General features: G+C 37.7%; 1 protein-coding gene across 1 annotated transcript in view; it reads right to left on the bottom strand.

Moving 5' to 3' along the window:
* Positions 1-221: 221 nt before the first annotated feature.
* Positions 222-11,145, bottom strand: part of LOC121383816 — an 81,261-nt gene continuing 70,337 nt past the window's right edge. The window contains 3 exon segments of the mRNA XM_041513915.1: positions 222-3,052; positions 8,137-8,211; positions 10,465-10,750. Of these exon segments, the coding sequence (XP_041369849.1) occupies positions 2,796-3,052; positions 8,137-8,211; positions 10,465-10,750 (618 nt within the window). The 3' untranslated portion in view covers positions 222-2,795.

Raw genomic sequence — 11,145 nt, 5'->3', positions numbered from 1 at the left:
ACGTTCATTAAAGTGATCAATCTAATGCGAAAATTTTAGGTCTACTGCGACTATTTTAGGTCTTCTTACCAAATTGGTGTGGGTTGTGTCTGCGTGTTATGTAGGTAAAGAAAACATATCGTAATAAGTTTTGAAGATTTGTGTATTCATCAAACTATTCCCAGTAAGAGGCAAAAGTAGAAAGCAATAACTCGTAGGATATATCCAAATGAACACGGAAATATCATCTGTATGCGTTTATATATCACCACACAAACTGCAGTACATCAGTGTGCGAGTTGAACACCGTCACCTTACTGGTATCATGAATATATAAAATTAAAATATGTCTAACACCATTTCAGATGGATAATGTGAAGAGAAAGTAACATAGGAATGCTAAATATTTGTTGAAACATAGCATAAGTCAAGGGAATTTGATAAAATATCTAATAATAGTTTGAATACAACAAATACATTCTACAATATATATATTTATATATCTCATGGATATAATGTGTACATGCATGTACATATAACCAAAACAAAACAAAACATTAAACATTTACCTACCAACCCCCAAAAAAATAAAAAAATAAATATACAAAAATTAAACAACAAAAAAGCAAATGGAGGGTAACAAATTGATTTGAAATATCTGTTACAATTCAAAGAAGAAAGAAATCAAAATAACAAATAATACTATATTCCGATATACACATTATGTCACCTTTATGCGTGTGGTGAAATTAGTTTAATGGGTTTCGCTTTCTATTTATTTAATACATTTCAGCATAAATTATAATGTTCTCAGGAATTGTGAAAAACGATAAGTTGTTTAATTTAAATTTTGATTTACAGTAGAGCACTATAATATCCTCTGTGGACCTCTTGGCATCCTCTCCAGTACTTGCCTACTTTTCTCACCATGTCTTAACACTTCAGACTCATAATTATATTCTGTTATGACTTCTCCGTCAAATCTAGTTGAGATCCCACGAGGCAGCGAGCGATGGTGGTCCCACTTCTGACACCAAATTAACATCCTCGGAGAGCCAAGTGAGAAACGCTATGCAGCATTTTGTCATTGAGTTGACACGCCCGAGTTTGATTGATAAATGCAACGCGATGTTGTGGTCGTTTGCTCTTCGCTTTGCTGCAGACATTATCTCAATTAGTTCTACATCACTTTACGTTTTAGTGCCCAGGGAAGAAAAGGACTAGTTGACTAAACGGTATCTCAGTACTTTTTAAATAACAACTGTTTTGCAAGGGCGGGTTAAGGGAGGGGACCAGGGGGAACCTGTACCCCCTTAAAAATTAAAGTGTCACGTTTTTTTTTTACAATTTGTTTACAAATTAAATTGAAGTGCCTTTTTCAGGGAGTTTGTCTATATGCCTTTTTGCCCTTGGTCCCAACCTAAAATGTTTCTTGTTTTGGTATTGAGTTCAAGTTCGAGAGATCAAGAGGATATATATATATATATATATATATATATATATATATATATATATATATATATATATATATATATATCAATATATATATATATATATATATCTGTAGAGACAGATGGGGAAATCGATCTTAAGACCATGCATCTCGAGTAAATGCCCTACCACTTATATACCTCACCAGTTAGTGTTAATCTAACAATGAAGACGAAACCCTTTGGCTATCTACTGTAGATAATGATGCCACGTGTTTGTGAGGAGTGGACGTTTATTGCTGTAATTACGTATAGGTAACTACTGATGGTTGTGGTCATACGGTTATATTAACAAGTATACAAAGAGAATGCTTTCATTAAGGTCGACGTTAAAGGTTCACCTGCTCAGCTCATTACAATTTTGTTCTTATGGCTTAATAAGCAAATACTGAAGGGGAACTTTGTGATTCCAAAAGGTATTAAAGAGACATGAATGTTTTCGAGATTGACGTTATATAGTACAGGTATTTGTATACAGTGTCATATTCCACTGTAGTTTTGGAATCCTTTGCATTTCAAGTTATATGATAGGCATTGATGCAAAGCTATATTGACTTTACAAAAATTCCCAATAACTAATGCTAAAACAAAACCTTTTGGACGAATCAGATATTCCAGAGGTATCTTTTTATAATTCTCATCACTCCTTGGAAATAACAGATCATCCCTCGAACTTATTATTTGAAAGACGACAAAACTGAATTACATTTTAATGTTGTACATACTCAGGCTATGTAGTAATATATACCATACATACTCAGCAATAGGTTTCTACGTCCAAATAAAGACATCAACCAACAAGACTTGTTCGAGACATTATCACGTGGGTATGGGTGTATAAGACATTTGTTTTAATTTCTACGACGCATGAACAAAGTTATAGTTATCAAATTGGTACCCCTTTAATAAACTAGTATTTCTATGATTTTACGGGAACCTATCCAGAAAAGGTTATTACGATTAACGGTGCTAAATAGACCAAATATGAAGAAAACAATCTCAAACAAATAAAATAATACCCCCAAACTAACCTACATCCACCTGAAGAAAGTAAGGAAAAAAGTACAATTAATTAATATAATTAAATTAAGTTAAATTTCGAATTGAAATTAATTGAATTGGAATTGAATTGCATTGTATTTAAATGGAATTGAATTAATTGAATTGATTTACCTTAATTTTGAAACGTCATCTTCCACTTCACGCCACCCCTTCAAAATGAACAAAAAAATAAAAAACAATTCAGCACACGCGACATACACATGGTTTAAGTTGCCCTCTACTTCTCCCAATGTGATAATGTCTGGAATAGTTCTGATATAAGTCTTAAGCTTTCTTGTCCATACCAAACTTACGAAGCATAGACATACAGCCCGTGACTGCCGTTTTCGACGTACTCAAAATGGCTTTTATGCCTTCCTCTGGAATGTCTTCGTTCGGGGGAGCCACGTTTTCTTCGTACTGTCCCACGACGTTACCGGGAGGTCGATAGGAAGCCACCACCACCACCTTTCCTTCAGGGGACTTCGCCTTACCCACCCCCATGTGTCTTGTGCTTTTCCACACCATCTGAGTGAACTGACCTGCAAAGTAACATTTCTTGTAATTATTCAGTCCGGAAATAATATTTTCTTAATAGTCCTTCTTAAAGTAGTATTTTGTAGAAGACCGCAGTTATATGAAAATATTCAGCCGAGATTTACTCATGCCAGCCCCTGGCATCCGAAATGCCCACCTATGGTTTGAAAATAAAGAAAGATACAGGTATTTTTAGTGTCAAGGAAATTACAAAAAAGGTCATAATTATAAAGAGGACTCATTTTAAATATTTATAGTTAAATGTAGTTTGGGCACAATTTTGGCAATGTTCACACACATACAAACCACACCCAGGCCCATGCGGGAGTCGGCTGTCATCACCATTTCTTATTATTCTCAAAGTAACATTTCTTATTAGCGTGTATGTGTGTGTGTGTGTGTGTGTGTGTGTGTTGACTTTAAAATGAACAGCCATGTCCAGTTTTAAACATCCGTGGTGATCGAAGTTGTTTTTCAAAGCATTGTGATAACCTACGTTTGCATCCGTAATATCCCAATCAGCACGAAAATCCCCCACAAGTAACAACAACAACAACAACAACAAAATCCATCAAAAATAAAGACAAAACAAAGAAACCAAAACCCTCAACAAACAAACAATAAAAACAAAAAGAGAGGAGAACAAATGATCGAGTAAGAACACTTTGCCCGCTCCACACAGTGTACTGTTAGTTCCCGTGTGTGCCCGGCGCGCAAAGAGTTCGCTTGTTGGTTTTGCACAGATCCATGTTTAAAAGCGAATTATTTGGAATAGCAAGTAAATTATTTAGCTTAGTGATAGCTAAGGAGTTATTTTTAAACAAATGACAATTGGTTTGTCACCAGCAGTGCAAATGGTTTAGCTGTAATGAGGCTTGGTATTCATACACTAGGCTTTCCTTGTGACAAAAGTGGCGAACGATCATTTTGGGTAATTTTCAAACAAACTGATTTTGTGAAAAATTTAATAGCTAAACCTTTATTCAAATTAGGGTTTTTGTAAGGTTCGATGAGTAAAGTTTCCATAAATATATGTGATATCCGCCAACTCCCGCTTGGGTGTGTTTGTATGGGTGTGAAAATTGTCAAAAAATGCACCCAAAACCATGCAGTTTGGACACATTATGATGAAAGTAACACAAACATTTAACTAAACATATTTAAAATAAGTCCTCTTTACAATTATGACCCTTTTTGTAATTTCCTTGAGACTAAAAATACCTGTATCTTTCTTTATTTTTAAACCATAGGTGGACATTTAGGTTGCCACGGGCTGGTAGGCATACATCTCAGCTGAAGATTCACAAATAACAGTGGTCTGCTACGATAACATTAACACTCTGGCAGAACAAACAGACGAACTACAACCCAATGTGAACATGCTTCAGTCATGAATGATTAACAATGACTGACCACAAGGTAAACACTCCGCTCAACGTTTTATAAACAATAATGGTCTCCCTTCAGTTTAACCCTTTAAAATGTGCTATTTATTTTTATTTTTTTTGACAATAACTTCGAGTCAATTGTTTTTTCAAGACGAATAATTTTCACCTCATCCATTAGACTGTTTTAAGATACATAATACTAAAAGGCAAAAGTTACTGTGACACACAAAAGACAAAGATAATTGATGATAAGTTTTTACTGCCGTATATGAAACGTTATAACATGGAAAGAGAAATGTCCGAAGGTATGGAGACGAGCAATAGTCCATGAACTGTGCTCACTTGCCATATACAAATGAGCCAGATCACTAGAGGGGGTCCAGAGCGAAGTTCACACAGTCAGTAGCGAGTGTGTCCACCTTGAGCACTGATACAGGCCTGGCACCGTCATCTCAATGATGCCACTAAACGCTGGTGAAAGTTCCTGCGAATGCCATTCCAGATCTGAGGAAGGATAAAGCGGAGTTCCTGCAGTGTTGTTGGAGGATTTGGAAGACGTCGCAAGCATCGTTTCATTTCATCCCAGACATGTTCGATTGATGACAAATCCGAGGACCTGGCAGGCTATGGTAGCACATCAACATTGTTCTGACTGAGATACTGCTGCACAACTCTAGCAATGTGTGGTCTGGCGTTATCGTGTTGTAATGTCATCCCGGGTCCGTTCTGCTGCAAAAACAGCAACACAGTTGTTTGCAAAAATTCATATCGGTACCTCACAGCATTCAAATTGGCTTCAATCACAACCATCTGAGTCCTGCCTGTGGCTGTAATTCCATTCCATATCATAACGCCACCGCCTCCAAAACGATCCCCTTCAAGAACACATGGCGTGACGTAACGTTCACCTTGACGTCTGTAGACACGTGTCCTGCCGTCAGATCTGTGGAGAAGGAAACGGGATTCATCAATGAAAAGGACACGTCTCCAGTCACGCGCTGTCCATCGCAGGTGTTGTCTGCACCACTGGAGACGTCGACGTCGATGATTGGCCTTCTGGCTGGGCGTCTTGCACGGATGCCGTAGATGTGTAGACGTCGTCGGACTGTCCTCGCTGATACACCTCTCTTGTCAGGGATGGTACTGGCTGTGAGGGTAGCTGGCTGGAACTTGTTTAGCAGATGCGTGGTTCGGATCCATGTGTCTTGGCGTGGGGTTGTCACGGGTGGTCGGTTGCTACGGGGACGGTCCCTGACCTGGTTCTTTTGTTGATATCGTTGCCATAAGTGCCATATGATGTTTCTGTGGACATTGAATTGACGTGACGTCATGCTGCGACTTTCCAAACTCAAGCATCCCTATGACATCTGTCATTTTAATTGAGGCGTGGCATGAAGAAATTGCATCAAACGGTTCACTAATGGTGTTTTTCTGACTTCTAGACTTCTGAAGGCTGCACAAAGTGGCAGTGATTTGCGACTGAATGTCTGGCCTTTTATGGTAAACACTGAAGAGGATTTCTCCCGAATACTCAGTGTTTCTTACACAAAGCAGGCAATCCCTGCAACAACTGCTTGGTTGCATTTCTTCGAGCTGTTTCATGCACATTTTCTCTGGTTTACACCCATAAATCCATTCACAAATTTATTACTCCAAACATTCCATGTCACAATAACTTTTGCCTTTTAGTATATATAGCTAATAACCGGTTACTGTCTTAAGATAACGGCTTTATCCTGCGACGGTCAAAATAGCGAAGGCCGCGAGGCTTTGTCGAGCAGAATTTGCCATTCGGCCTACGCAGGATAAAGCCGATATTTTAAGACAGTACCTGGTTATTTTATGTATCCTGCAATTAATATAAAACGAACAATTAATGAAACAAACCGTTTTATTTCACAAGTTTATAGTTTTCCGGAATCGTCTATCCACATACATTCAATGACTTGTCGCCTACAATACCTTAAATAACAAATTGTCTTCAAAACGATTTTTTAAAATTGAAACAAACATCTGGAAATAAAAGAATAAGTAACTTCGAACAATATATTCCATTGCCGATCATAACTAGTGTAAATGTTCTTCCGTTCCGTTGGCCAGAGAACAAATATGAATAAATTTATCTAGTCATCATATCTTGAGCGTATGACGAAGAAAAGAATATAATATTATTGGCAATACATACAGTGATTGCAGAATAAGGTAGAATTAAGACTCTTTGTCCCCCCCCCCCCCCCCAACATATATACCTATTACACTGGAACAGACACGGCTATAATCGTGTCTATTCCAGTGGAATCAGTATATATGTTGTGTGTGTGTGTATGTATGTGTGTTTGTGTGTGTGTGGGTTACAAAGAGACTTAATTCTACCTTATTCTGCAATCAATGTATGTATTGCCAATAATATTATATTCTTCTTCTTCGTCATACGCTCAAGATATGATGACTAGATAAATATACACCGATTTACCTGGAATAGACACGATTATATATACACGTATATATATATATATATATATATATATATATATATATATATATATATAAGTGCATGTCATCACTGATATCGATTCGTACGTGAATGTCACCAGTAATATCGATTCATAAGTACATGTCACCAGTAATATTGATTCATAAGAACATGTCACCAGTAATATCGATTCATAAGTACATGCCACCAGTAATATCGATTCATAAGTACATGCCACCAGTAATATCGATTCATAAATACATATCTTCAACGATATCGATTCGTACGCGCATGTCACCAGTAATATCGATTCATAAGTACATGTCATCAGTAATATTGATTCATAAGTACATGTCACCAGTAATATCGATTCATAAGTACATGTCACCAGTAATATCGATTCATAAGTACATGTCTTCACCGATATCGATTCATAAGTGCATGTCACCAGTAATATCGATTCCTAAGTACATGTCACCAGTAATATCGATTCCTAAGTACATGTCACCAGTAATATCGATTCCTAAGTACATGTCACCAGTAATATTGATTCATAAGAACATGTCACCAGTAATATCGATTCATAAGTACATGTCACCAGTAATATCGATTCATAAGTACATGCCACCAGTAATATCGATTCATAAATACATATCTTCACCGATATCGATTCGTACGCGCATGTCACCAGTAATATCGATTCATAAGTACATGTCATCAGTAATATTGATTCATAAGTACATGTCACCAGTAATATCGATTCATAAGTACATGTCACCAGTAATATCGATTCATAAGTACATGTCTTCACCGATATCGATTCATAAGTGCATGTCACCAGTAATATCGATTCCTAAGTACATGTCACCAGTAATATCGATTCCTAAGTACATGTCACCAGTAATATCGATTCCTAAGTACATGTCACCAGTAATATCGATTCATAAGTAAATGTTACCAGTAATATCGATTCCTAAGTACATGTCACCAATAATATCGATTCATAAGTACATGTCTTCACCGATATCGATTCATAAGTGCATGTCATCACTGGCTCGCTGTCAAACTGAGCTTAACGGTGCAGGCATATTGCTATGATGTTTTAATACTAGTTTGATTTTTTATTCAGAAATTCGAATGACCAACACTGTAATTGTTACTGTAAATTGGACTGTGATATTAGAATATAACAGTAAGAAAGAACGATATGTAGACTGATGATACCAACCAGCGTTTGTTCCTTTGTGGGTAGAGAAATCGTAGTTTAAATGTTCGCTGTACCACTGCAGTGCAACTTCTTTAGCTGCAATACGAACACAAATAATATTAGTACGTGTAGTTGTTTTGTAATGAATTTTATTAACGCACAGAAACAGAAACTACCTCGGCCTCCGAGCACTGAAGGTGGTTTAATACCATGATTTAATTTTACGCTCTCAATATATATTTTGTATAATCAGTTAAATGGTTTTAACGTATATGTATGCACTTTTTTTATAGGATATTAAACGAACTTCCATTTCGTATCATATTTATGCCCCAAGTGAAATAATTATTTCTCGAGGGACATAAACATGATACGAAATGGTAGCGAGTTTAATATCCTATTTATTACCCATAATCGATCTTAATTTATATCATTCAACTCGTTTGATTGATGTTCGTGTAAGGTTGTTTTAGTGCACCAATCGATGACGTCGAAGTGTTACGTTACGCCAAGTGGGACGTATCACTTTGATACGTACCAAGATATTTTTAACCATTCGGGTAATACATATGGTTAAGGACGACAGAGATAATGAGAGGAGGAACCCGCTGTCGACACTCCATGGGCTACTCTTTTTGATTTGCAGCAAAGGATATTTTATATACAATATCCGACAGGCAGAATAGTACATAACACGAACTTTGTTACACTAGTTGTCGAGCACTGGCTGGAACTAGAAATAGCCCAATTGGGCCCACCAACGGGAATAGATCCTAGACCGACCGCGCATCAGGCGGCGCTTTACCAACCGAGCTACGTCCCGTCCAGTCTCTACAGGCTAACTCAAGGCAAAAGAATGAAAATAACAAGGTAAGCAAGGTTGCAGTGCTCTTAGTGCCAAAACTAACACACCTCTCAATATGTCAAACAGTTGTTTCCGCAACTACCAACAACCATCGAATTAATACGAACAAGGAATGAATGAATGAATGAATGTTTAACGACACACCTATACCAAAAACACACACTGGGTGTCAAAATACGTTCTGTTTGTCTAACTAGTCTGTTTCTCTCTCTCCCTCCCTCCCTCCTCTCTCTCTCTCTCTCTCTCTCTCTCTCTCTCTCTCTCTCTCTCTCTTTCTCTCTCTCTCTCCCTCTCTCGTTTTCCCTCTTTCTGTTTCTTTCCCCTCCTCACACTCTCTCTCTCCACACACACACACACACACAACACAAAAACAACACACGCAACATACAGACAACACACAAACCACACAACTCACACACACACACACAACGAACACACACAACACAACAAACACACACAACACACATATAATACACACACAACACACACAGCACACATACAATACACGCACACACAACACACACACACACCACATAACGCAAATCCAACACACACAACACATACACAACACACACACAATACAAAATACAGACACAAAACACACAGCACATCACACATAACACACACAACACACACACAACACAACACACATACAATACATACACACAACACACACAACACACACACAGCACACATACACATTAACCACACATACAACATACATACAACACACACACCACACACACACACACACAATACAAAACACACACACAACGCACACTCACAACACACACAATACACACACACCACACACATAACACACACGCACATACAACACATGCATACACAACACACACAACAAACACACACACACACACACACACACACATACACACCACACACCCAACACACCACATATACAACACATACACAACGCACACACAACACACACACTACAAAATACAGACACAACACTCACATACAACACACACACAACAGACACATCACAGCACACATAACACACACAACACACAAACAAAACACACACACACCACACACACATACAATACACACACACACCACACGCAAACACCACACGCAAAACAACACACCCATACACACACAACACACACATAACACGCACATAACACACATACAGCCCCCACACACAATACAAAACACACACAACACACACACACACACCACACCCAATACACACACAACACATACGCACACACACATCACACACGCACATACAACAGACACACAAAACACACACATGCTATCCTGTCTGTGGTATAGTGCATATAAAAGATCCCTTGCTACTAATGAAAAACTTTAGCAGGTTTCCTCTCTAAGACTATATGTCGAAATTACCACATGTTTGACAATAGTAGATGATTAATAAATCAATGTGCTCTAGTGGTGTCGTTAAACAAAAGAAACGTTTTTACGGCACGCTGCAATCTTACGACACCTCTTACCCGAGTAGTCGACAAAGCCCGCCATGTCGAACTTGCAGGCGATGTTCTCCCCCAGTCGCTGTCCTTTCAGCGTGCACGGGCTGTGTTTGATCTGGTCCATGTGCGCCAGGAATTCAGCCCACTCCTGGGCGTACTTGGACAGTTCGTCGCTGTGCATCAGGACCGGGGCGTCATGTCGCGCTCTCAGTTTGTTGTGCATTTTGAGAAGACTGTCGACAAAAGGCGTCTTCAGTTTGTGTTTGTCCCCGAGTCTGCTCATGTCCTCCAGTGAATCACTGCCAATTTCCTATTAATACAATAGATTTTAATTAAAAAAGAAAAAAGAAAAAAAGAAGTTTAAAATTAGTTTTTTATTTTTTTATTAATCATCGGCTATTGGATGTCAAATATTTAGTAATTTTGGCATATAGTCTTAGAGACGAAACCCGCTACGTGTTTTGTTATGTTTTGTTTCTTGAATTTTTGGTTTGGTTTCGTAGACTCGTTTCGTTTCTTTTGTTGTTTCTTGTATTTTTTTTTTTTTTTTTTTTTTTTAGGGTTTTGTTGTTGTTTTTCGTTTCGTTTCGTTTCGTTTGTTGTTTCTTGTGTGATTTTTTTTTCATTTTGTTGTTGTTGTTGTTGTTACTACTTTTGTTGTTGTTTAGTTCCATGAATTAACATTTAATGAATAGGAAACGGACA

This window comes from Gigantopelta aegis, chromosome 10 (genome assembly GCF_016097555.1).
Source record: "Gigantopelta aegis isolate Gae_Host chromosome 10, Gae_host_genome, whole genome shotgun sequence".
Lineage (NCBI taxonomy): Eukaryota > Metazoa > Mollusca > Gastropoda > Neomphalida > Peltospiridae > Gigantopelta > Gigantopelta aegis.
Note: the sequence above shows the minus strand (reverse complement) of the source record. Positions and strands in the feature narration are given on the sequence as shown.